The 26,985-nt window shown below is 38.5% G+C and overlaps 6 protein-coding genes across 8 annotated transcripts; 3 read left to right on the forward strand and 3 right to left on the reverse strand.

Moving 5' to 3' along the window:
* Nucleotides 1-122: 122 nt before the first annotated feature.
* On the reverse strand, nt 123-417 carry RB195_007689 (uncharacterized protein; the record flags this gene model as incomplete). Its single annotated transcript, XM_064181447.1, has 2 exons — nt 123-194; nt 271-417. The coding sequence occupies 2 exons, from the start codon at nt 415-417 to the stop codon at nt 123-125; spliced, it is 219 nt and encodes a 72-aa protein (XP_064038236.1).
* Nucleotides 418-2,343: 1,926 nt separating this feature from the next.
* RB195_007690 (uncharacterized protein) lies at nt 2,344-2,638 on the forward strand (the record flags this gene model as incomplete). Its single annotated transcript, XM_064181448.1, has 2 exons — nt 2,344-2,490; nt 2,567-2,638. 2 exons carry the CDS (start codon nt 2,344-2,346, stop codon nt 2,636-2,638), a joined length of 219 nt encoding a protein of 72 aa, XP_064038237.1.
* Nucleotides 2,639-10,816: 8,178 nt separating this feature from the next.
* On the forward strand, nt 10,817-14,895 carry RB195_007691 (uncharacterized protein; the record flags this gene model as incomplete). Its single annotated transcript, XM_064181450.1, has 9 exons — nt 10,817-10,834; nt 10,886-10,928; nt 11,984-12,135; nt 12,599-12,705; nt 12,762-12,912; nt 13,397-13,485; nt 13,782-13,930; nt 14,134-14,251; nt 14,862-14,895. The coding sequence occupies 9 exons, from the start codon at nt 10,817-10,819 to the stop codon at nt 14,893-14,895; spliced, it is 861 nt and encodes a 286-aa protein (XP_064038238.1).
* A 1,337-nt stretch (nt 14,896-16,232) lies between these two features.
* On the forward strand, nt 16,233-19,135 carry RB195_007692 (uncharacterized protein; the record flags this gene model as incomplete). Of its 2 annotated transcripts, XM_064181452.1 has the most annotated exons (3): nt 16,233-16,268; nt 18,878-18,921; nt 18,997-19,135. In XM_064181452.1, the coding sequence occupies 3 exons, from the start codon at nt 16,233-16,235 to the stop codon at nt 19,133-19,135; spliced, it is 219 nt and encodes a 72-aa protein (XP_064038239.1). The 2 variants fall into 2 exon arrangements, with proteins under 2 accessions (XP_064038239.1, XP_064038240.1); XM_064181451.1 differs by lacking the exon at nt 16,233-16,268 and having other exon boundaries at nt 18,775-18,921; nt 18,997-19,068.
* Nucleotides 19,136-21,457: 2,322 nt separating this feature from the next.
* RB195_007693 (uncharacterized protein) lies at nt 21,458-25,407 on the reverse strand (the record flags this gene model as incomplete). 2 transcript variants are annotated; one of them, XM_064181454.1, is made up of 4 exons in its annotated part: nt 21,458-21,596; nt 21,672-21,715; nt 24,108-24,186; nt 25,046-25,407. In XM_064181454.1, 4 exons carry the CDS (start codon nt 25,405-25,407, stop codon nt 21,458-21,460), a joined length of 624 nt encoding a protein of 207 aa, XP_064038241.1. The 2 variants fall into 2 exon arrangements, with proteins under 2 accessions (XP_064038241.1, XP_064038243.1); XM_064181453.1 differs by lacking the exons at nt 21,458-21,596; nt 21,672-21,715; nt 24,108-24,186 and having other exon boundaries at nt 24,991-25,407.
* RB195_007694 (uncharacterized protein) lies at nt 21,525-21,818 on the reverse strand (the record flags this gene model as incomplete). The annotated part of the gene is made up of 2 exons (XM_064181455.1): nt 21,525-21,596; nt 21,672-21,818. The coding sequence occupies 2 exons, from the start codon at nt 21,816-21,818 to the stop codon at nt 21,525-21,527; spliced, it is 219 nt and encodes a 72-aa protein (XP_064038242.1).
* Nucleotides 25,408-26,985: the final 1,578 nt, after the last annotated feature.

The raw sequence follows: 26,985 nt of genomic DNA on the forward strand, positions 1-26,985 counted from the left end.
TTTTTTCTTGAGGAGAATAATAAATGTGCAAAACATTGTTTATTTTGCTCCTGTCACATTAAATTTGTAATAGCATCATCGACTGCAGCAGTAGGCACACAGCTACATCACTTGTAAGACGATTACTTCCTGCAACGACTACATACGCACGTTTTTCGTCCTCGAACATTTCTACAAGTACCAGTGCCACAATTCTAAATCACATGGAATCACAATCAACGTACGGGCAGTCGTTAAAATGTCTTGAACGCTTAGGCTTCGAATTTCTACCTGAAATTTACAGGATGAAATACACATGCCAGCAGCGATTTTAGCTAGAAAAGGGCCTGCATCCATACGGGCGCAGGTGGTATAGTAGGTATTGCCTGCGCTGCCAGAAAAGCTTATCAGGAGCAGAAGTATTACGAACTGATGCATATTAGCCTGAAAAGGAGCTAAACAGAGGAATATGCATGTTTTCTTCCATGACAAGAGAACGATAACAAATAATGTTTCCATTAAAAGTTCTAAACTGTATGGAGACTGAATATGGAGACTGCTTAAGCTAAAAACGTGTACATGCTACCGTGTACTACTAATGTCGGAGCTTATGAAAAAGAGCCAAAAGTGAAATTGTGAACAGTACGGTTTTCACGGCTTTTATGGAGATTGAAACGTATTCATTTTTTCTTAGTTTTACATCTAAAATTGATCTTGTCTGACGCAGCCGCTTAAATTTCACATGGCATTAAAATTGTTTACATCGGTAACTCTACCATCATTTAATCTTCTTTTGATTACCAAACATTAAATATGGGTAAAAAGGATCGGAATCATCGGTGAAATTGTTCCCATATTGATCAGTTCTCGTGAATTCGTCAGCGAATTGGAAACGTCCCTTTAATTACAGGAACAACAATGATTTAAGAATTTTTAAAAAATTCAAAATAGGATTTAAACTGCGTCGAGAATGAAATTCAGAAATTCAGAAAAAATGGAAAAAAATGGTCCCGTCGAAAATGAATATCAGCACTCTCTTTCGGATTTTTTCTTTGAAAAACTAAAGGCACTAACTGGTTCGTATGTGTTTTCTTCACTACTCCGGAAAGCCTTGAGAGAGTTCTTGCAGAGGTAATGAGAGCGTGATGATCTGCTCAAAAACTCATGCTGCGTCCCAATGCGTTTCCTACGGATCTGCTGCTATCGCGATTTGGCGACCATTGCTGAAGCTCTCATTAAAGGATGAAGTGTCCGGCGTGGATAAATCCGTTTGGGACCAGCCACCAGGTTCACTTCAATCCAGAATCGTTTGGGGTTTACGAACGTGTGTAACTTGCCTATACAATGACTTGCGGGGGCTAGGCGATGTGTCAAGTCAGTGTTTTTATCCTCCCAGGCAAGTCTTGTCTATCGAATCTATCGACCCTGGGGGGATGAAAGGCCAGGTGAGCACAAGGACGGATTCGAACCTCCGATCGACCGTGCAGGAAGCGAAACCTCTAACCGCTACACTACACACTCGCCCGAAATTCTCATTAGCTCTGCAAAAACTCTTTCGAGGTATTCTAGTGTAGTCAAGAGAAGATAACCGAATCAGTCAGTACCCTTGGTTTTCCATTAAAATTCCAAAAGAGAGTTCTCGATTTCTTTTTCGTCGCTTGATTGATCCAATTCCTTAATATTACGGAACTATTATTGTACTGTAAAATTATAATATTTAAAAAAAAACTAAAAAAAACAACTAAAAACTAAAAACTAGAAACTGCACTGTGCGATACCTCTGACTCCACAGCAGCAATTCACCATCACTCTTTTTCGGTTGAAAAATGATTTTATGCACAATTGATCCAAGCCGCTCGTGTCAGAGTTATTGATTTCCACTTCATTTGATTAAAAACATGTTTCCAATTCAATAACGAAATCACCGGAACTGATATGAAAACAATTCTACCCACGCTTTCGACCCTTATTCCAATATTTGATGTTTGTTAATCAAAAGATTCAATAGCGGTAGATTTACCGATGCTAACAATTTCAATGCTGTTTGCAATTGGAGCTGCCACATCAGAAAAGATCAATTTCATATAAAGAAATCTCACTATAATTCACACTTCAAGTTCTATAAAAGACCCGAGAACCATGCTGTACACGAATTCGCTTTTTGGCTATTTCTCATATTTATGAATTCGCTTTTTGGCTCTTTTTCATAAGCTCCCACATTAGTCTAGGTATATTCACGTGTTTAGTTCAAGCATTCAGTCTCCATACAGTCTAGAACTTTTAATGAAGGCATTATTTGCTATCGTTCTCTTGTCATGAAAGAAAACAGGCATATTCTTTTATTTAGCTGCTTTTCAGCTTAATATGCATCAGCTCGTAATACTTCTGCTCCTGATAAGCTTTTCTGGCAGCGCAGGCAATACCTACTATACCACCTGCGCCCGTATGGATGCAGGCCCTCTTCTAGCTAAAATAGCTGCTGGCCTGTGTATTTCATCCTGTAGATTTCAGGTAGAAATTCGAAGCCTATGCGTTCAAGACATTTTAACGACTGCCCGTACGTTGATTGTGATTCCATATGATTTAGAATTGTGGCACTGGTACTTGCATGTATGTACGAGGACGAAAAACGTGCGTATGTAGTCGTTGCAGGAAGTAATCGTCTTACAAGCGATGTAGCTGTGTGCCTACTGCTGCAGTCGATGATGATATTACAAATTTAATGTGACACAAAGAAAATAAACAATATTTCGCATCCTTGTTATTTTCCCTTAGTTTAATCCAGTTTAAACGAACATTTTGTTGGAAATGGTGTGCTTTGCGAAATGTTAATATCAGATCTTTATTTTTATGATGATTCCCTACAATGAGGTGGGCATGGCGCAGTCGGGAAGAGCTTGACGCTGCCAATGCACGATCGATCGATGGTTCAAAAGCGGCCTAGTACCAACCAAGTTTTCGCCTTCCGGAATCGATGATTAGATGGTGAATCTTGATGATGGTTCACTCTTAGTTAGGCTTCCGACTCCGAGAATTCGGAATGTCGAAGGTCTCGTACTCCTTCTCAGCGACGTACGCTGTGCATGTTCGACGTCCGTAATCACCTCCACGCTACTGTAAGGCGGTGAACCGTTGTGGAGGAATGATTTATAAGTTGTTCAGAATTTCCTCTTCTATGACAAGTCAAAAGCGAGCGATGGCGGCTTACGGTATCTTACCTCACTCCCCGTCGTTTTTTTTCAAAAAATGTTTATGCATGATATTGTATCTCAGCCTCAGTTGAAGGGACGAAATTTCTTCTTCAGCAAAGTGATAGCGAAGGCGAGGATTAAAAACTCTTCTTAGGTAGTTTTTTTCGACATCAGTACTAGATATAAGTAGCCACTAACCTACATGTCTTTGAAAAATATGTGCTTGTTTAGGAAAACCATCATTGAATTTCAAGAAACAATTACCTATTGAAGATTTTTTGCAATTTCTGAAGTTTGAGGTAACATCAAGTTAGAGATGTAACAAAGTCCAGTTGACACAAATCACATACTGGTATCTGTGTTGATTATTCTGAAAAAAACCGATGGAATGTTGAGCAAGGAAACACTTTGTGAGGTTTATCCAACGAGTAACTGTATCGCGTAAGTACTTGCACTGAGGCGCGTCAAAATAGCGTATCGACAGTGACAATAAATGTGTATGATAAGGACCGTAGCACGAAGAGGAGAAGGTTCCAGGCATGTTTTTTTTTCTTTTGTCGATAAAAGGATAAGGGATGAGGTTTCTGGCATTAATCAATCCGCTTGGGATGCGCCATCACGTTCAATTCAATTCAGAATCGTTTGAGGTTTACGAGTGTGTAACTGGCCTATACAATGACTTGCGGTGGCTAGGCGATGTGTCAAGTCAGTGTTTTTATCCTCCCAGACAAATCTGGTACAAATTTATCCGGACCGCGAAGAGATGAAAGGCTTGGTGAGCATTAGGGCGGACTCGAACCTCCGATCGATCGTGCAGGAAGCAGAATCTCCAACCGTTACACCACACCCGCCCGTTTGTAGATTTTATAGTGTATGTAGATAATTATCTTAAAAATAAGTGTATAATCTTAAAATTTTGCAGAACGTAGAACTTTCGATAAGATGTTGGTTTAAACTGGAACAGATTGGAGGAGAATAATAAATGTGCCAAACATTGTTTTTTTTTCCTCGTGTCACACAACATTTGAATTGTCATCTTCAATTGGAGCAGCAAGCACAGCTACTGCATTTATAGGACGACAACTTCCTGCAACAACTACAAACGCGCCTTTTTCATCCTCGAACATATTAAGTTGTTCGGATATAAGCGAACTTTCGAACTCTCAAACTTTCAAACATCACAAAATTTTTTATAACAAGTCTTTATTCCAAACAATATTCTCCACAACTATCAACAACGCTTCGCCATCGATCATGCAGGTTGTGGATGACGTCCTCAAAGATTTTGCTTGGCTGTGAGTCGAAGTATGATGCGACCTTAGATCACACTTCGTCGATATTGTTGAACTTTTTCTCCGAGATGCATCGATCGAAATAGATGGTAGTCCGAAGGAGCAAAGTTCGGACTATACGGCGGATGCGGCAAAACTTTCCAGCCCAACTCTTCGATTTTTTTTTCGATTTTTACGGACAGCTTTATTTTCATCACTCAACTTATGAGGAACCCATTTGCCGCACCGATTTGTCTTCCTGATTGTATGTAAATGCTCGTCAATTGTCGAATTCGAACATCCGAACTCTAGGGCAAGTTTTCTTGTAGTTTGTGTCGGATCAGACTCGAATTCAAAAAAATCAGTAATTCGTCGCCTACCACTTGAGGACGACGTCGGTGTTCTTCGTCTTCTAAGCTCTCATTTCCATTTTCAAAGCGTTGAAACCATTTGTATCATTGACTTTGCGAAATCACATCTTCAATAAAATAAAAATAAATAAGTAAATAAGTAAGTAAATTTTTGTTTTTATGAAATAAAAAATTTTTATGAAATAGAAAAAATATTACAGAAATCAAAAATAAACAAAAAAGAAAGTAAAATATACAGGAAAACGCCAGGAACAAAATGGAAAACTGTCCAAATTGCTGTTCGAAATTAGTAAAGTTTCGAAAGTCTCGTTTATGTCCGAACAACCTAATATTTACAAATCCCAGTGCTACATCTCTAAATGCAATTAGACCCAACATACAAGTAATCATTAAAATCCCCTGAACACATAGGCTACGAATTTCTAATCGAACTTTTGAATATCCGTAATCAGTGTCAGAAGAGATTGAGTGATCGATTACTTGCTGAAAATTTCCTTATAACCAAATGTTGGATCAAACCAAATGTTTCCAACTTATATGTGCACATATACATCGATACACTTCTAATCCTTGCAATGAGCTATTTGTGGCATCTATTTTATATCATATATCTTTGTTTTACATAGTTTTTATAGTACCAATTATTAATATTCATTGGGGTACTATTAATTATTATTATTATTATTATTATTATTATTATTATTATTATTATTATTATTTTATTGATATTTAGTAACTCATATCATTACGCTTAATTTATTTGTTAAGCGTTCAATTTATTCTTTTGATTATTTTTATTTTATTGACTCTTTTATAATCGGATATAATGAGGTGGGGGGAGGGGGATCATTTTCAAAAGCGTTTTTTTCTTTTTTTCCCCCAACTACTACACCACTAACCCGGCCTAATTCTGTTGTATCAATTTGTTCTCCATTGTAGTAAACTTTGTCATCTATATTCATCTTTCTACAAAAAATATACTCTACCTTTCGTTTAAAATGGATTTACGAATACCTGTGGTCATGATGGTGTTTAGTTTGCTAGTAAAAATTTTACATTGCCGTTGTTAACTATTATCCAATATGTAAAAAACAACTCTGGATCAAACCAGATGTTGTATTCAAGAATCACCAGTGTCCATTACGGTATTGGTTCATTGGGGTCACAAGTGTAAATCGTAGAGCCCGAAAAGAATGGTTTTTAATTGTTGATCCATCGGAATCTATCACAGTACTCGAAAATACGCTGCATGATAAGATTTTTATATTTCCTTTCTAAAAATTACAGGTTTTCTCAGTAGCTTATTAGCTGGTCTAGCTTAGATAGGTTGCTGAGAGAACCTCATTGATTCTCTTCCGCTCGCTCGAGGACGCGGCGCGTGTGTGGCGCCTTGGGAGGAGAGTAGCTGCTTCGTGAGAAAAATCATAGTGAAAATCCGTTTCCAATTTTCACAACGGCTAGGATGAGTTGTGTGTGGTCTCGGAATCGTTATCTACACCCCTTAGTCCTATCTTCTTCTGGAGAACATCATCGACATGGTGTCTTTAATTTTCGAAATATCAGAGTGTTTTGAATTTCAAGCATGGGTGGTACCTCGATCCGATTACATTTTATAAATAACTCAGTTCCCGTAGGCTATGGGTCTCAAGACAACATTTTGTGAAACTAATTCAAAATATTGGACAAACTATCGTCTCTTTTTAATTTTATTTGTTATCACCCCTATCTGCTGTCTCCTGTATTAAAGTACAAGATAGAATCAAAACATCCTTTCATGTATAGATAAGATTGAGGGAATTTAATGACCGAATAAAGAAATTTTCAAAGGAATTCGTTCAACAGTAATTCTTATTCGTGGAAAAGATAAAACGACAAAAACAAGTGAGGTTTTTCTAAATTTCCAAAGGAATTCGTTCAACAGTAATTCTTATCGTTGGAAAAGATAAAATGACAAAAACAAACAAAGTGAGGTTTTTCTAAATTATTTACTTGTGCTCGAACTGTGAACCTTTCAAAATCTTTCCCAAAAATATTTCTATCCCAATAATCCCAAAAAAAAAATCGCAGAACTCGAAAAAAAAGCACAAAATCCCGATATCCAAAAACATTTTTTTTTCTGTCGACAATTTTCTGCAGAACCCTAATTCACAGAAAACTGTTTCACCATGAAACGAATCAAGTGCATCTCGACCCATTCTTAGTGGATTAACGGATTAAGTGTGAAATGTTACAGAGACACTTTCAAAATTTGAAAAAAAATGGCTTTTTACAATGTAGAGTTGATTAAGGTTGTTTTCAATTGCATATGCCACGACTATGCAGCTTTCATAATCCTGAGCCTGGGAAAAAAATCTCAGGAGAAGGCGTGGAAAGCACAACACTTAAAAGCAGCATACCACGATTCTGAGGTGGTGCGGATTTCAGGTGGAGTATCCGCACACGTTGTTGTTAAATGTTGTTTTCTACGAACGCCATCTATTGCAGCGCTCCACCCCTTGCGCCGCCTCCGCCCTGCGATTCGTCGAAAATCAATTCGGACTGCCCCGATTGGCAGTAAGGGACGCTACGCGTGCAGGGGTGGCGCGCTGCAACAGAAGGCATCGTGAAAAACAGCATTCAGGTGCCGGCTGCTTGCAGTGATTCAGGTAGAGATGAGCTTTCTACAATGTAGAGTTGATTAAGGTTGTTTTCAATTGCATATGCCATGACTATGCAGCTTTCATAATCCTGAGCCACGCCGGTCTCCATAATCTACGACCACGTATACGGACTATACTCCACCTGAAATCCAACCGAGATTCGTGGTATGCTGCCTTTAAGCTGTGAATGTGTTTTTAACATTCCAACCGTTCCAACTGATTTGCTGATTCTTCTTCCACATCGAAATAGTCCTTCACAAATCACCATTCTGCTAAGAGAATGGGAATAAGAAAACTTGCTATTTTTATGAGGAGTGGCTGCGGCTTCAGTTTGCACTTTCAGAACCAATAAATCAGTTTAGAGGACCTCACTTGGATTCTCCAGATAAGAGTTATCGCCGAGCAATAAATGTCTTCCATATGTCAACAAGTTTTTTTTTTATCATTTCCGTGCATAATTGGAGGTTTTGGCTTCACTTTGGACTTTAGTAAATCAAATGATATATTCTGATGATAGTCTATAGGACGATCAAAATACGATACGCATAAGCATACGCATACGATATGTGCACGCATTTTTTTGATACTTTGACTGGACTATGTCTTCTCAGCAAAGGTAATAATATTAATAACAATATATGAGGCATATATATATATATATATATATATATATATATATATATATATATATATATATATATATATATATATATATATATATATATATATAGGGGCGGGTGTAGTGTAGCGGTCAGAGGTTCCGCTTCCTGCACAATCGATCGGAGGTTCGAATCCGCCCTAGTGCTCACCAAGCCTTTCATTCCTCCGAGGTCGATAAATTGGTACCAGACTTGTCTGGGAGGATAAAAGCACTGACTTGACACATCGGCTAGCCACCGCAAGTCATTGTATAGGCCAGATACACGTTCGTAAACCTCAAACGATTCTGAATTGAAGTGAACGTGGGGGCGCATCCCAAGCGGATTGATTAACGCCAGACACTTTATCCTTTTACACACTTTATCCTTTATATGAGGCATGCTGCAGCTAATTCTTCATTATTCAAATACTTTTCTAGATAAGGGAATACTAGAATAATTAAAAATAACTTAAAGGCATCACCCCGTGATTCTGAGGTGGTACGGGTTTCAGGCGGGTAATGCCTAAGCGGAGTCGTAGATTACGGCGAAGAAGGGGTGATTCCCTTTCATCTCTTCTTGTATCAGTGTAAACGAAAGACCGGAACGATGTTTCTTACGGAAGCACTGGTGTTGCAATGCGCAACCGCTGCGTCCCGCCCCGCCTACAATTCGTCCGTATGGGTTTTCGACTTGAAACCACTGGCACCCCAGATTCGTGGGTTGATGCCTTTGATATGAAAAACTTTTCGAATTATTCATTTGGAACATCAAATCAATTCAATTCTATCAAATCTGTCCCAGGATGAGTAGAAATATTTTGATAAAATCTTACTATTATTTATTATTACTAAAGTTTTCGAGACCCTTTGTAAACCACCACAGTCTGCACTTTATTTCAGCGCTAAAGGAGAAAAAATTCTTACTTTCTGCTGGGCACGTATTGTATTTATTTTTTTTTATGACGTAATAAAAAGACGCTATTATCTGTCTTCATTTCCTTGAAAATGATTATTGAATATAATCTATTGTACCTGTGCGCTGAAGAAATTTTATGATAGAATAAAAACCTCGTTTTGGAACTCGCTTCTTGAAATATGGAATGTACTTTTCGGTGAAACTAAAAAAAAAACCGACAAAATTTCATCAACTATCCGATGTCCAGACTTTAGTGATTTGGAGGATACAGAACTATAGTACAAAAACTAATACAAAAACTAAAACTAACAGTATCGCCGAGATATCAAGATAGAGCGTACATTTCGACTGCGATGCAACATTGAACGGTAGAATAGTTTGATGGAGGAGACGGTAAAAATCATTCCTCGGTCGTCGATATGCGAGAAACAGGGAATATATGGAATATGGGCCTGGAAGGCAATTAGCCAGTACCTCTCTTCACAGCTTATGAAACCAGGTGGAATTTGATTTTTATGAAGATTCTGAAACCAGATCATGATTATTGTAGCCGGTAGACCATGTCTACCAGCATTTACAGATTTTACCAGATTTTTTTTTTCTCGCATTTTCGCTGCATTTCGTCTACCATGGCTGCGGAATGCGACAAAATTTTCTCTAAGGAGCAATGCGTCATGAAATTGATAGAAGTATGGAAACCCTAAGGAAAACGTAGTGTTCGGTTCTTAAGTCTTTAGTTTACGGAAACGAGTGCGAATCCGCTCATTTTCCCCTAATCGTTGTAAAAAAAACGCAATGGAAGACGAGATTCTTTCCTACGAAATCAGCTGCAACACTTGTGGATGCGCCGCGTTCACGAGTGAGAGCGGCAGAGGATTAATTATGTCGCCTTTCCAACCTATTAAAGTGAAACCAATGAATAGACCGTTAAGGAGAGCGTAGCGTGTCAAGAGTGCGCTGTCTAACGCACTCTTGTACACCCGTAGGAACTAAACGGGTTCCCACGCTATTTTTTTTTACGACGTTTTGTTAAAGGCATCACCTCACGAATCTGAGGTGTCACGGATTTCAGATAGAGTATTCGTATACGGGATCGTAGATTATGGAGAGATGGGTGATTCCGTCCATTTCTTCCTAACCGCCGTGAGAAACGGCCCGAAAGATACGGCTTCGAGCTTTCCGGCGCGCTATTTTCTACAACGACTTCGATTGGAGCGCGCCAGCCTTGCGCAAGCGCCACATCTTCCAAACCGTTCTTTACGGCGGTTAGGAAGAAATGGACGGAATCACCCATTTCTCCATAATCCACGATCCCGTATACGAATACTCGACCTGAAATTCGTACCATCTCAGAATCGTGGGGTGATGGCTTTAACTACACGTTATTTTCTTCAAAAAAAAAGTTTCACAGCTTTTTTAGTCATAATTCTAACCTGTTTTGTAAGAATCTTGAGGTTTCAGCAAGAATCTTTGATACAAACACGATATACTAAGTACAAGTCCATTTTTGTAGTCGGGTTAGTCATTTTAGTCAGGTTGAGAAATAACCGAAATGGTACCGCTATGCAAGTGTTACCGCTCCTGACAACCACTGTTTTTGCAGATTGATAACAATCCAACTAAGATTTTTCAGCACAGTACACACACAAAGAGCCGCAGAACCCGAAATATCTTTTTGCATCGGAGGTGATAAGCAAGGACAACTAAATTTTTTGCACACTTGCTATTGCTTATCAAAAAGATGACGCTTTAAATAAAAGGAGGACATTTTGTTGGGAACATTCATTGTAGTACGCCTTTTACCACACAATGTTCGTCTTTGTGCTGGTAAGTTAACGTGCTCCATCGTAACAATCTGTCTGATTCATTTGTTTGAAGGTACTCGTAATCGTCGCCGGTGCTTCTGCAGATTCACCATTAGGTTCGTTTTTCATACCCATTGCTTAATAAACACTTGAGACAAAGCCCTCTTAGAACGTAGCTGTGCGCAAAGAAGATTATTACAAAAAAAAGTTAGAAATACTTCCCGTATCCCATGATGCGGATAGAATCATCAAAAATGCCAAACTTAGTTCGTCGTGCATTCTGCAGTTACTTTATATTTCCAAAAGAATCAAGAACACAAATATATGAACGTACAGAATGCATTAAAATAAAAAAAGGTCGTGGCAGAGGTCCTTCGTGACTTTGGGTTACAAAGCCACTCGTAATGACGGTTCCTTAGATGTATTGGGACACTCTGGAAGCACCCAAGGCGCGGAAAGCTACGACAGTAGGGCTAGACGCCGGAAAATCAAGATAGAGACGGTACGGATCCGTCATCCATTGTTACCCCCATGACTTTTTTCTCCCTGGAGTCTTCAGGCCTTTCATCGACCAATCAACGATTTCTGCGCACGTACAATTCCCTTTTAGAAATGCAAGTTTAGATTTGCGCTGATGTTTCAGATCTAACTTTCTAAAGTTAAATTAGGTTAAACTGGATTAAGAGCTAACTGGGACGGGTGTAGTGCAGTCGGTAGGATGTTCCGCGGGCTGCACGATCGATCGGGGGTTCGAATCCGCCCTAGTGGTCACCAAGCTTTTCATCCCTCCGGGTTCTATAAATTCGCACCAGACTTGTCTGGTAGGAAAAAAAACACTAACTTGATGTTTCGGCTAGCCCTTCAAGTCACTACATGGGCCAATTATACGTCCGTAAACCTCAAACGATTGTGAATTGAGGTGAGCGTGGTGGCGGATCCGAAGCGTATCCTTTATCATTTATCCTTTAAGAGCTAAGTGGGAAGAACTGTGGTTCTGCGATATTGTCCTTAACAAGTTTTTCGCGAACCTTCATAGTTTACTGCCGCTACGACGAATGGCAACGTAAAATGAAGCGAAAATCCAATCCAAAACCGCGTTGAAGACATGAAAAACAGAAATCACTGAGAATTCATTTATGTTACAGTGCAATTTGTTATTTCTGTAATTTAGCTCGGTCTGTGTGTTCAAATCCACCGAGAGGGGATGATAAAATACGCAAAGCCTTCCTAGAGGGACATAACAAAATCAGACAGGAGCTTGCCACTGGAGGTATAGATGATGACATGGGCACTCTACCGGGATCGACAAGCTTGTTTATGTTGGTATGTTAGGAGTTTATTTTTCCCTCGTTCACTCACTTCATTCACTCATTCTTCCTCCTCTATCTATGTCCTTTCAAGTAATGGTTAACGTAGCCGTATGAGCGCGTAGGAAATGCGCCATAGGATGTAAACTATCTGAAAATTTCGTCTGATTTGTGAGTTTCCAAACACTTAGAGTGGGACGGACGTTGGTGTTATGGTGCGTGGTAACAACTACTTCATTCAGTGGTGTGACACCCACTAGCCTAAAATTTTGTGTCTACGGTCGATAAATCGCACCATCCTTCTCTGGAAATCACTTGCTACACCGATTGTATTCCGAACGGCATTTCCCAGGCTGCATACATGCTCAAAAACCTCTATGACTATGAATTTGAAATTGTATGTGTTAGCACGTCTTCAAAGAAATTGATAAACGCTACATTCTCTACACTCTCAGCGTCGGTGATGCTAGATATTCTAGTCGTACAACTGCGAACTGGAAGTACCAGCTCTAAGAGCTTCCAGCGCATGTGAATCTGAGAGCAACACGCCAGGTGTCATAGAGGGAAAATCTGTTAACTATGGAATGTGAGCTGTTTCATGTTTCTTCAATGTTAACCAGATGAAACAACGGTGATATTCAGAGCACGTGGTCACAATGCCGCTCCTTCTGATGATGAAGCTGTAGTCGACATAGAAAAATTGTTGGAGAAATGGAAGGAGACGCGTTACAATGTCAATTTCGACAAAACTACCGTTATCTACGAGAGCGAAGATGCTGCACCGTTTGCAAGAGTGGGTTTTTTTCAATACTTGAAGAAGAATTTTAAAACTAGAGTTAAATTTTTTGACTGGATTTCACAACCGTCGAATAGAAAAAAAGACCTTTTTTCCGTAAATCTTCTCTGGAGGTTTCTTCTTCACTTGAAATACAAATGACCTTTTTTTTGCTACGAACTACTCTATTACACTAAATGTAGTGGTGAGTAAATTCCGTCAAATATTTAAAAGAAGTTTTTCATCCTCCTGAATAGAACAAAAATTTAAAAAAAGGTTTAAAAAACAAAGATCAACTACTTTCTCGTCTCTCCGTATAATATCGTGATTTGTGTACCCAGTAGAGGTGTTCGACACTACGTAAAACTTAAAAAAATCTTCAATGCTTTTTCTCCTTCAGATAAGTTTGCTCTCCACTGTTCTCATTTTCGCTGAAAAATTCTTTGACAGAAGGTGAGAATTGTTGGTATGATTAACAATAACACATCCGAATGTTATTTAGATTGTTTACAACAAGTCGATTTCGCTGGGATGTGCGGTAACTCATTGTGGACCGAAAAGAACTGCATATGCTTGCGCATACAGTGCCAGGTAAAAAAGAAATAAAAACAACTGGATAATTAAAAATAAAGATAATAAAACAAAATAAAATAATATATTACCATGAACATTACCAGAACACATTACATGAAAACATTTTATTTAAAAGATTCTATTTTTTTATTCTATGATTCCTCTAGTTTCCTCTCCTCTTTCTTCGTCGAAATTGAAATTTTAGTCTTTATCCCGAAAATGATAGAAAATTCTGAGGAGTTAGCACGGGGATTCTAAAAATAATATCTAGCCAATGAATATTGTTTACTTTACTGGTATTCCCTACTATTTAGCCCAGTCTTTGGAAAACCGCTTTACTGGCCCTCAACGAAAGGTGCCGGGTGTACGAAACACACTGAATGTAGAAAGGCAATACCTGGTAAAGATATCACGTGCGATGCTACTCTAAACCTCTGTTTTACGAGTTCGTTGGATATAAATGGTAAGTTAATCGGTGCCGTCCTTACTGTGAGTGTTTTTTTAGTTCAAATTATTGATTACGTTTTTCATAGCCAAAAAAAATTATATTGTTTTCCATTAGGGATTTCAGCAAACATCTTAACACCCACATCTCAACAAAACCCAGGAGTAGATCAATACTTGAATCTACAATTGCACAATCCTTAGTCACTCGATCACTTTCAGATATTGATTCAACAGCAGGAAATTCACTAAATGTTGCTGAAACGAAACCAGATGGTCCTAGTGGTGTGTTGAGCAGAGCGATGCGTCAGACGGTAGTCGATACGCATGAAGGAGACAGGTAAATCTTCGCACTACTGCTCAGTTGCAGGAGGGCAAAAAAGGACGATGCCAGAAAATTTAAATGCAGCATACCACGAATTCGGGATTTCAGGTGAAGTATCTGTATACGAGGTCGTGAACTATGGAGACTGGGATGGTTCCGCTCATCTCTCCCTAAATCACTGCACGCAGCCGGCCCCTGAATGCTGTTTTGTACGATTCCTTCTGTTGCAGCGCGATGGCGTCGTACAAAACAGTGTTCTGGAGGCGACTGTTTGCAGCGATGCAGGGAGAGATGAGCGGAACTATCTCCGTCTCCGTAATCTACGACCCGTATACGGATACTACACCTGAAATCCGCACCACCCGAGATTCGTGGTATGCTGCCTTTAATCACGATCAACTTCAATTGAATCGGAAACGCGATTGATTTCCGTGATTGACAGAACTCAATTGTCTGCGACTTAATAATGACTAAAAATAATTTATTTTGTGCACGTAGCTCACTTTTGCACAAAGTCCGTAACGGAAAACAAAGTTTCAGTTATTTAACTATCTAAGCAAAGAGTGCAATCAAAAGAAGTTTTTCAAATTTAAAAAATAAACACACGTGAATTTGACGTTTTCAGATCGCCGCTTGCTCAGGGGACCGACAGAAATTGAAAACCAGAAATGCCGAACCTTGACTGAAAACTTTAACATGTTTCTAAGTTTTCGATTACATCTCTCATGATTCAGTAAAGAATTGCAAAAGAATTCTGGAGCTGCTGTTCTAGAACACGTTTTATTCACAACCTCACAGTATTTGTCATTTCGTAAGAAAATCTCTTCACTTCGAGAGAAGCTAATGTATGAAAATGCTTGAGAAGAGCCGATAACTACTGCGTTAAACGGGGTTTGGAAAAGAATACAAAAAGTACGAATATACTAGCAATAAACACAAACTAATTTGACTAGTAAGGACGGGTGTAGCGCAGTTGGTTAGAGGTTCTGCTGCCTGCACGATCGATCGGAGGTTTGAATCCGCCATAATGCTTATCAATCTTCATCCCTAAGGGGTCGACAAATTGGTACCAGACTTCTCTGGGAGAATAAAATACTGACTTTACACGTCGGCTAGCCACCGTCACACGTTCGTGAGCCTCACACGATTCTGAATTGAAGTGAACGTGAGGGCGGGTCCCAAGCAGACTGATTAACGCCAGAACCTTTATCCTACTTTTAACTTTCTGTGTATATTGAAGGAGTGTTTGAAGCTGAAGTTTGAATGTTTTCCAAATGTAGAACTGACGCGTTTGAAAAAAAAACTGAGATTTTCCGCTCAAATATAGAAAAAAAGAGGAGTCGCTGTTGAAAAACATAATTCTAATTCTACAGAAAACACTGCATAAAAATAAGAATCACAAGAAGTCTGAAGTCTAGCTGTAGCCGATCGTCACAGTGGTGATCTACTAGATGTTTTGAATCTCCTCTTTTATGACAACTTAAGAGCGATCGACGGTGTCTTACCTCACTCAAAGTAAGTTTTTCAATGTACCTCAACCACAGTTATGCGGTTTCTTCAGAAAAGTGAGGGTGAAGGCAGGAGTTGAAAACCTTTCTCAAATTATTGCTTCGACAGCAATACTGCAAAATTAGTAGCAAAAATATGTGCAAATCACATATTAGTATCTGTTTCGATTATTCTGAATAAACCGATGGAATGTTGGACAACGAAACACTTTGTAAGGTTTATCGTACGTTTAACAGTACGCAATGTGTTCAAATCCGAGACTACAAAAGTATCGACGCTATGAGATAAAAAAAAACCAATGCAATGGAGTATTTGCTGAATTTGCTTGCAATTATTTGTTTGCTTGAAAACGGTCACAATTATACCTTAGGCATAGGCAGAACTTGGTTTCAAAATGTGATGATTATTCATTCAACCATTACCTGAAGCATTTATCTACTTCCATGATTTCGGATTCTTCCCTATTCTTCTTGGGAAAAACCGTTGAATGGTTGAAAGTCGAGAGGTTGGTGGAGATTCCATGGTATGAACAAGAACAAAGATAGAGATCAATGTTTAAATTTCTTTCTTTTTCTTTTTTCTTCTTCGTTCTCCTTTTCTTCTCTCTCACAGATTAATCTCATTAAGTGAACTTTTTAGTTTGTTGAGCCGCGTGTACAAGTCTGATTGCGTGTATAAGCTTGCTCGTTGTAACTCTGCTTCTACTGAACTGGAATTCGAGTAAGGGTAATCGGGTAAGTAATCAATAAGCATTGGCTTCACGTCCGTACAGTATATGTAATTTGCGCGAGTTATACGGCAAAGCTACCCAGATATTATAAAAAGGGGCTATCGCCGAGCACGGGCGGTAGCGCAGTCACTTAGGTTCGGCTGTCTGACTGGACGATCGATCTTTATTTAATAATTGGTCTTGCCAACCAATCTTTTCATTGCTATAGTCGATAAGTTAGTACCAGACTTACCTAAGAGTCTAAGAGGGTAAAAACACTCATATGACGCTTTGCCTGCACCCTCCTCCCCCAGGTCATTGAAAGGCAGTACATGAAAATCGAACGATTTCGAGTTGACGTCGAACGCGTAAGCGCGTCAAAAACCTAGACAAGCCACAAAATTGTTCGCATACATATCGATCACGGTATCGTACGCAAGAATCTCACTACGATTAAAGCCGAAAATCAAAATTGATAATCATGACTGTACCGAATGGTGGGTGGATCAATTAAACATTTGGACAAAAAAGGAATCGAATAGGTGAATATTTGAAAAGAGTTGAATGAACTCGTGCGGTCACGAATAAGGTAAGATATGCTGGGAACGAGTGCAATCAATCATAAATAGGAGGTCAAATTCTAGTGTAGTCGATCATGCAAAAAGAGTGTTTTGGATGGTTGTTTGTTTCTTTACTGTTGATTCGTTTTGTTTGTTTGATTTGTTTTACACAGAGGAAATGTATTAGACATTTCTCTCGCTAGATACTAATACACAAACGCAACTCCTGAACCAGTTAACCTGAGAAATAATAGTTCACAAATGTCACTAAGGTAACATTACAAGTTGGGCGTCTGTTGAGTAAAAGGGAAAAAGATAACGGAGCAGAGAAAAGAAGGGAGACAATTCAAACATAGAACGAAGTTAATGCGCGATCTGGAACTTACTGACACCGCTAATTTCCAGAAATGAGCGAAATTTCGAATATATAAATGTAAACACCATTCCTCTTCCGCGTTCCTGTCACTCAATAAAGTTCCGCATGCCTCAGTTTCTCCAACACTCAACACAGAAACGGAATTATTTCGATATTGTTGAGTTTGTTATTTCCTAAGCAAGAGATATAACCTTTATTTTCATTATTATTACTTATTATTACTTTTATAATTATTGTTATTGTTATTGTTATTCGGTGAGTCAGTGTTGATTTTTTCAACGAATAAAACATGTGATTTACATTTCTTTGATCAGAAACGCATTCTTAGAAAAGATACAAAATTAGAAAATCTGTTCAAAAACCGGCTAAGCCGATCGTTCTCGCTGGCCTTTCATTAAAAAAAAGTGAGGATAAGCATGTCATAGCATATATAACCTAGATCCATCGCTGGGTGACTGGCCCGCAGTTACATATAGTTAGCGAATTTATGACGGAATAATGCATGTAGCACCAGCGTAGCTGCTGACTTTCAGCCCTGTAACAAAGCTGAGCAATGCTTCAGCAGAATTCATCTACAATAAACCGTCCGAACGAAACACAATGTAATTCAGCATGGATTTCTGATCAGGTGACCAAAGCACTTCAGCGCCTTAGAAAAGAATCCTAAAAATACAATAAAAAACAAATATATAGATAAATAAATAAATAAATAAATAAATAAATAAATAAATAAGAATCCTAAAAGGAAGTTCGCAATTTCTTTCTCGACGCGATAGATCCAATTTTTTAATATTACAGACCTCTTGTACTGTAATATTTGTGGTACTTAACAGAAACGGTGTTGTGCGATACATCCAGCAAATTTCCACTAATTTTCATTCGAAAACTGGGCTGGAAACTTTTAGGCACATCTGATTCAAGTCTTTCGTGAGAACGTTACTTCTACGTCCACGAATAAAAGCATATATCAAATTCGGTGGTGAAAATTTGAAATCTGATCAATACGAAAACAACTGCGACTGTTCTTTCGATACATTTTTTTCTATGTCGGATGAATGTGAATTAAAAGTGGATTCAATCAAGGTGGATTTAGCAATTTTAATAACTAGAATGCTGTTCACAGTTTGAGCACCAACGTCCACAGAGATCGATTTGAAATGAGAGAATTTACCAGAATCCACGTTCGAAACTGCATTAAAACCCTGTAGGCAACAGGGCTCTTTGTGGTAAGCTCCGGCATTAGTCTAGGTATATTCACGTGTTTAATTCAAACATTCAGTCTCCATACAGTCTAGAACTTTTAATGAAAGCATTATTTGTTATCGTTCTGTTGTCATTGAAGAAAGCATGCATACTCCTCTATTTAGCTGCTTTTCAGGCAAATATGCATCAGTTCGTAATACTTCTGCTCCTGATAAGCTTTGCAGGCAGCGTAAACAGCGCCTACTACACCACATGCGCCCGTATGGATGCAGGCCCTTTTCTAGCTAAAATCGCTGCTGGCATGTGTATTAATTCGTGTAAATATCAGGTAGAAATTTCATTCAATTCCGTTCAAGCGTTTTAACGATTACTTGTATGTTGTTTCCAGTTGCATTTCATTTAGAGATGTGGCACTGGGACCTGTAGATATGTTCGAGGACGAAAAACGTGCGTTTGTAGTCGTTGCAGGAAGTAATCGTCCTATAAATGGAGTAACTGTGCTCGCTGCTCCAATTGAAGATGACAATTCAAATGTTATGTGACACGAGAAAATAAAAAATTATTTTGCAAATTTATTATTCTCCTCCAATCTGTTCCAGTTTTGACCAGCATCTTACCAAAAGAAGTGCTATGCTCTGCTTAATCTTAAAATTAGATCCTTATTCTTAAGGAAATTATCTACAGACGAAAGGAAAAGAGGCCTGAAATCTTCTCCTCCAAAAGAAAATATACTGTAAAGAAGAAAAAAAGAAAACATACCTGAAATCTGCTTTATTACAACTGCCGATACAGTATTTTGACGCACCCCAGCGGAAATCCTTACGCGATGCAGTTACCCGTACGATAAACCATGAATCAAAAAAAAAATCAAAAATAAAAATTAAATCTTTATTTATATGATCATAGAGATAGAGAAAGAAAAGAAAACATCCTCCTCATGCTCCTTATAATGCAAATTTATTGTCACTACCGATGCAGTGTTAAACGTACGATAAACCTTACAAAGTGTTTCGTTTTCCAACATTCCATCGGTTTATTCAGAATAATCGAAACAGATACTAATATGTGATTTGCACATATTTTTGCTACTAGTTTTGCAGTATTGCTGTCGAAGCAATAATTTGAGAAAGAAATAATTTAATTTTCAACTCCTGCTTTCACCCTCACTTTTCTGAAGAAACCGCATAACTGTGGTTGAGGTACATTGAAAAACTTACGTTGAGTGAGGTAAGACACCGGCAATCGCTCTTAAGTTGTCATAAAAGAGGAGATTCAAAACATCTAGTAGATCACCACCGTGACGATCGGCTAAAGCTGGACTTCAGACTTTTTGTGATTCTTATTTTTATGCAGTGTTTTCTGTAGAATTAGAATTATGTTTTTCAACAGCGACTCCTTTTTTTTTCTATATTTGAGCGGAAAATCTCAGTTTTTTTTTTCAAACGCGTCAGTTCTACATTTGGAAAACATTCAAACTTCAGCTTCAAACACTCCTTCAATATACACAGAAAGTTAAAAGTAGGATAAAGGTTTTTGGATCCGGGGTTTGAGGGTTATCTTAAAGAATATTATCCACTTTTGACAATTCAGCTCAAATCGGGGAGAAAAAATACAATTTGAGAAGATTTTAGCTTTTTTAAAAATTAAAATTAGGCTAAGCCTCCATAAAGATTTTTTTCGTTTCAGGACCATCCTGATGGCTCTGGATCCGGGGTTTGAGGCTTATCTTAAAGAATACAATTTGAGAAGATTTTGGCCATTTTATTTTTAAAGAGGCCAAAATCTTCTCAAATTGTATTTTTTCTCCCCGATTTGAGCCGAATTGTCAAAAGTGGATAATATTCTTTAAGAAAACCCTCAAGCCCCGGATCCAAAAACCTTTATCCTACTTTTAACTTTCTGTGTATATTGAAGGAGTGTTTGAAGCTGAAGTCTGAATGTTTTCCAAATGTAGAACTGACGCGTTTGAAAAAAAAACTGAGATTTTCCGCTCAAATATAGAAAAAAAGAGGAGTCGCTGTTGAAAAACATAATTCTAATTCTACAGAAAACACTGCATAAAAATAAGAATCACAAAAAGTCTGAAGTCCAGCTTTAGCCGATCGTCACGGTGGTGATCTACTAGATGTTTTGAATCTCCTCTTTTATGACAACTTAAGAGCGATTGCCGGTGTCTTACCTCACTCAACGTAAGTTTTTCAATGTACCTCAACCACAGTTATGCGGTTTCTTCAGAAAAGTGAGGGTGAAAGCAGGAGTTGAAAATTAAATTATTTCTTTCTCAAATTATTGCTTCGACAGCAATACTGCAAAACTAGTAGCAAAAATATGTGCAAATCACATATTAGTATCTGTTTCGATTATTCTGAATAAACCGATGGAATGTTGGAAAACGAAACACTTTGTAAGGTTTATCGTACGTTTAACACTGCATCGGTAGTGACAATAAATTTGCATTATAAGGAGCATGAGGAGGATGTTTTCTTTTCTTTCTCTATCTCTATGATCATATAAATAAAGATTTAATTTTTATTTTTGATTTTTTTTTTGATTCATGGTTTATCGTACGGGTAACTGCATCGCGTAAGGATTTCCGCTGGGGTGCGTCAAAATACTGTATCGGCAGTTGTAATAAAGCAGATTTCAGGTATGTTTTCTTTTTTTCTTCTTTACAGTATATTTTCTTTTGGAGGAGAAGATTTCAGGCCTCTTTTCCTTTCGTCTGTAGATAATTTCCTTAAGAATAAGGATCTAATTTTAAGATTAAGCAGAGCATAGCACTTCTTTTGGTAAGATGCTGGTCAAAACTGGAACAGATTGGAGGAGAATAATAAATTTGCAAAATAATTTTTTATTTTCTCGTGTCACATAACATTTGAATTGTCATCTTCAATTGGAGCAGCGAGCACAGTTACTCCATTTATAGGACGATTACTTCCTGCAACGACTACAAACGCACGTTTTTCGTCCTCGAACATATCTACAGGTCCCAGTGCCACATCTCTAAATGAAATGCAACTGGAAACAACATACAAGTAATCGTTAAAACGCTTGAACGGAATTGAATGAAATTTCTACCTGATATTTACACGAATTAATACACATGCCAGCAGCGATTTTAGCTAGAAAAGGGCCTGCATCCATACGGGCGCATGTGGTGTAGTAGGCGCTGTTTACGCTGCCTGCAAAGCTTATCAGGAGCAGAAGTATTACGAACTGATGCATATTTGCCTGAAAAGCAGCTAAATAGAGGAGTATGCATGCTTTCTTCAATGACAACAGAACGATAACAAATAATGCTTTCATTAAAAGTTCTAGACTGTATGGAGACTGAATGTTTGAATTAAACACGTGAATATACCTAGACTAATGCCGGAGCTTACCACAAAGAGCCCTGTTGCCTACAGGGTTTTAATGCAGTTTCGAACGTGGATTCTGGTAAATTCTCTCATTTCAAATCGATCTCTGTGGACGTTGGTGCTCAAACTGTGAACAGCATTCTAGTTATTAAAATTGCTAAATCCACCTTGATTGAATCCACTTTTAATTCACATTCATCCGACATAGAAAAAAATGTATCGAAAGAACAGTCGCAGTTGTTTTCGTATTGATCAGATTTCAAATTTTCACCACCGAATTTGATATATGCTTTTATTCGTGGACGTAGAAGTAACGTTCTCACGAAAGACTTGAATCAGATGTGCCTAAAAGTTTCCAGCCCAGTTTTCGAATGAAAATTAGTGGAAATTTGCTGGATGTATCGCACAACACCGTTTCTGTTAAGTACCACAAATATTACAGTACAAGAGGTCTGTAATATTAAAAAATTGGATCTATCGCGTCGAGAAAGAAATTGCGAACTTCCTTTTAGGATTCTTATTTATTTATTTATTTATTTATTTATTTATTTATTTATCTATATATTTGTTTTTTATTGTATTTTTAGGATTCTTTTCTAAGGCGCTGAAGTGCTTTGGTCACCTGATCAGAAATCCATGCTGAATTACATTGTGTTTCGTTCGGACGGTTTATTGTAGATGAATTCTGCTGAAGCATTGCTCAGCTTTGTTACAGGGCTGAAAGTCAGCAGCTACGCTGGTGCTACATGCATTATTCCGTCATAAATTCGCTAACTATATGTAACTGCGGGCCAGTCACCCAGCGATGGATCTAGGTTATATATGCTATGACATGCTTATCCTCACTTTTTTTTAATGAAAGGCCAGCGAGAACGATCGGCTTAGCCGGTTTTTGAACAGATTTTCTAATTTTGTATCTTTTCTAAGAATGCGTTTCTGATCAAAGAAATGTAAATCACATGTTTTATTCGTTGAAAAAATCAACACTGACTCACCGAATAACAATAACAATAACAATAATTATAAAAGTAATAATAAGTAATAATAATGAAAATAAAGGTTATATCTCTTGCTTAGGAAATAACAAACTCAACAATATCGAAATAATTCCGTTTCTGTGTTGAGTGTTGGAGAAACTGAGGCATGCGGAACTTTATTGAGTGACAGGAACGCGGAAGAGGAATGGTGTTTACATTTATATATTCGAAATTTCGCTCATTTCTGGAAATTAGCGGTGTCAGTAAGTTCCAGATCGCGCATTAACTTCGTTCTATGTTTGAATTGTCTCCCTTCTTTTCTCTGCTCCGTTATCTTTTTCCCTTCTACTCAACAGACGCCCAACTTGTAATGTTACCTTAGTGACAATGGTGAACTTTATTTCTCAGGTTAACTGGTTCAGGAGTTGCGTTTGTGTATTAGTATCTAGAGAGAGAAATGTCTAATACATTTCCTTAGTTTAAAACAAATCAAACAAACAAAACGAATCAACAGTAAAGGAACAAACAACCATCCAAAACACTCTTTTTGCATGATCGACTACACTAGAATTTGACCTCCTATTTATGATTGATTGCACTCGTTCCCAGCATATCTTACCTTATTCGTGACCGCACGAGTTCATTCAACTCTTTTCAAATATTCACCTATTCGATTCTTTTTTTTGTCCAAATGTTTAATTGATCCACCCACCATTCGGTACAGTCATGATTATCAATTTTGCTTTTCGGCTTTAATCGTAGTAAGATTCTTGCGTACGACACCGGGATCCATATGTATGCGAACAATTTTGTGGCTTGTCTAGGTTTTTGACGCGCTTACGCGTTCGACATCAGCTCGAAATCGTTTGATTTTCATGTACGGCCTTTCAATGACTTGGGGGGTGCAGGCAAAGCGTCGTATGAGTGTTTTTACCCTCTCAGGCTCTTAGGTAAGTCTGGTACTAACTTATCGACTATAGCGATGAAAAGATTGGTTAGCAAGACCAATTATTAAATAAAGATCGATCGTCCAGTCAGACAGCCGAACCTAAGTGACTGCGCTACCGCCCGTGCTCGGCGATAGCCCCTTTTTATAATATCTGGGTAGCTTTGCCGTATAACTCGAGCAAATTACATATACTGTACGGACGTGAAGCCAATGCTTATTGATTACTTACCCGATTGTATTCAGTAGAAGCAGAGTAACAACGAGCAAGCTTATACACGCAATCAGACTTGTACACGCGGCTCAACAAACTAAAAAGTTCACTTAATGGGATTAATCTGTGAGAGAGAAGAAAAGGAGAACGAAGAAGAAAAAAGAAAAAGAAAGAAATTTAAACATTGATCTCTATCTTTGTTCTTGTTCATACTATAGAATCTCCACCAACCACTCGACTTTCAACCATTCAACGGTTTTTCCCAAGAAGAATAGGGAAGAATCCGAAATCATGGAAGTAGATAAATGCTTCAGGTAATGGTTGAATGAATAATCATCACATTTTGAAACCAAGTTCTGCCTATGCCTAGGGTATAGTTGTGACGGTTTTCAAGCAAGCAAATAATTGCAAGCAAATTCAGCAAATACTCCATCGCATTGGTTTTTTTCATCTCATAGCGTCGATACTTTTGTAGTCTCGGATTTGAACACATTGTGTGCTTAGTTGCCTCCAGCAGATGCCGGTAATCCGAATGAAGGTTGAAGAACAACAAAATTAACGACACTTTTACCCTGCAGAATGCGCTGATTCGTTGACTCGAGGTTCAATAACTACTCACACGCAGTCATGTATCTAAATTTTGGAGGGGTATGAAATACTTGACTTGACTTAATCTTAATGAACTGCCTTTCCACGTCGAGTGTCCTCAGGTCCTCTTTCACCTCAGTCCAGAACTTCCGTTTTCGGCCAGGTGGCTTCTTTCAGCTCGAACCCGACAAACTCCTCAGAACTCGTTGAACAAGGCGATATGCCGGTCTCCTTAATATATGACCAAAGAAACGAAGGCGATTTACTTTAGCCGCTTTCGATAGCGGTGCAAGATGTTGATATCTTCCATGTGTCATCCGCAGGTATACCACATCAATTTCTGCGTGAAGATCTTCATCGTGGCATACCCCGGGCCAAAAGTAGCAAGTAGCCGTCTAAGCAGCTTTCGTTCCGTGCAATCAAGCGTGCAATCAAGCTTCTCCCTAACCCAGCTCAGGTAGCAGAACTCATTGACGAGTTCTATCGGTTGTTCGTCCACCCTGATTCCCGTTCGAGGTCTCGAAGAGATCAACATCTGCTTGTATTTATCAGGACGTAGACGTAGTCCATAAGCTGCAGCCAGCTTCGATACAAGGTTAACAGCATGTTGATGTTTCGTACTGCTTTCCGCGAATATAACAACATCGTCGGCATACTCGAGAACAGTCAAGGGGCTCCCTGATGGTGCAAAGAAGATGTCGGCAGGACACTGATCGGCTGCTCTTCGCATAATGCCGTCGATGGCGAAATTGAACAGGAAGGGTCCTGCCACAGCCCCCTTTCTTACTCCACTGGTGTTCGAATAAAGTGAATCGTCTTCGCTTCTTTAGTCATATATTAAGGAGACCGGCATATCGCCTTGTTCAACGAGTTCTGAGGAGTTTGTCGGGTTCGAGCTGAAAGAAGCCACCTGGCCGAAAACGGAAGTTCTGGACTGAGGTGAAAGAGGACCTGAGGACACTCGACGTGGAAAGGCAGTTCATTAAGATTAAGTCAAGTCAAGTATTTCATACCCCTCCAAAATTTAGATACATGACTGCGTGTGAGTAGTTATTGAACCTCGAGTCAACGAATCAGCGCATTCTGCAGGGTAAAAGTGTCGTTAATTTTGTTGTTCTTCAACCTTCATTCGGATTACCGGCATCTGCTGGAGGCAACTAAGCACACAATGTGTTCAAATCCGAGACTACAAAAGTATCGACGCTATGAGATGAAAAAAACCAATGCGAGGGAGTATTTGCTGAATTTGCTTGCAATTATTTGCTTGCTTGAAAACGGTCACAACTATACCCTAGGCATAGGCAGAACTTGGTTTCAAAATGTGATGATTATTCATTCAACCATTACCTGAAGCATTTATCTACTTCCATGATTTCGGATTCTTCCCTATTCTTCTTGGGAAAAACCGTTGAATGGTTGAAAGTCGAGAGGTTGGTGGAGATTCCATAGTATGAACAAGAACAAAGATAGAGATCAATGTTTAAATTTCTTTCTTTTTCTTTTTTCTTCTTCGTTCTCCTTTTCTTCTCTCTCACAGATTAATCCCATTAAGTGAACTTTTTAGTTTGTTGAGCCGCGTGTACAAGTCTGATTGCGTGTATAAGCTTGCTCGTTGTAACTCTGCTTCTACTGAACTGGAATTCGAGTAAGGGTAATCGGGTAAGTAATCAATAAGCACTGGCTTCACGTTCGTACAGTATATGTAATTTGCACAAGTTATACGGTAAAAGTTACCCAGATATTATAAAAAGGGGCTATCGCCGAGCACGGGCGGTAGCGCAGTCACTTAGGTTCGGCTGTCTGACTGGACGATCGATCTTTATTTAATAATTGGTCTTGCCAACCAATCCTTTCATTGCTATAGTCGATAAGTTAGTACCAGACTTACCTAAGAGTCTAAGAGGGTAAAAACACTCATATGACGCTTTGCCTGCACCTCCCAAGTCATTGAAAGGCTGTACATGAAATGGAATTATTTCGATTTTGTTGGGTTTGTTATTTTCTAAGCAAGAGTTATAACCTTTATTATCATTATTTTCATTATTATTGCTATTATTGTTGTTATAATTATTGTTATTATTAATGTTATTCGGCGATTCAGTGTTGCTTTTTTTCAACGAATAAAACAGGTGATTTACATTTCTTTGTTCAGAAAAGCATTCTTAGAAAAGATCCAAAACTAGAAAATCAGTTCAATCAACCGGCTGAGCCGATCGCTTTCGCTGGCCTATTCATTAAAAAAAAGTGAGGATAAGCATGTCATAGCATATCTAACCTAAATCCATCACTGGGTGACTGGCCCGCAGTT

This window comes from Necator americanus, chromosome I, assembly GCF_031761385.1.
Source record: "Necator americanus strain Aroian chromosome I, whole genome shotgun sequence".
NCBI classification, from domain to species: domain Eukaryota; kingdom Metazoa; phylum Nematoda; class Chromadorea; order Rhabditida; family Ancylostomatidae; genus Necator; species Necator americanus.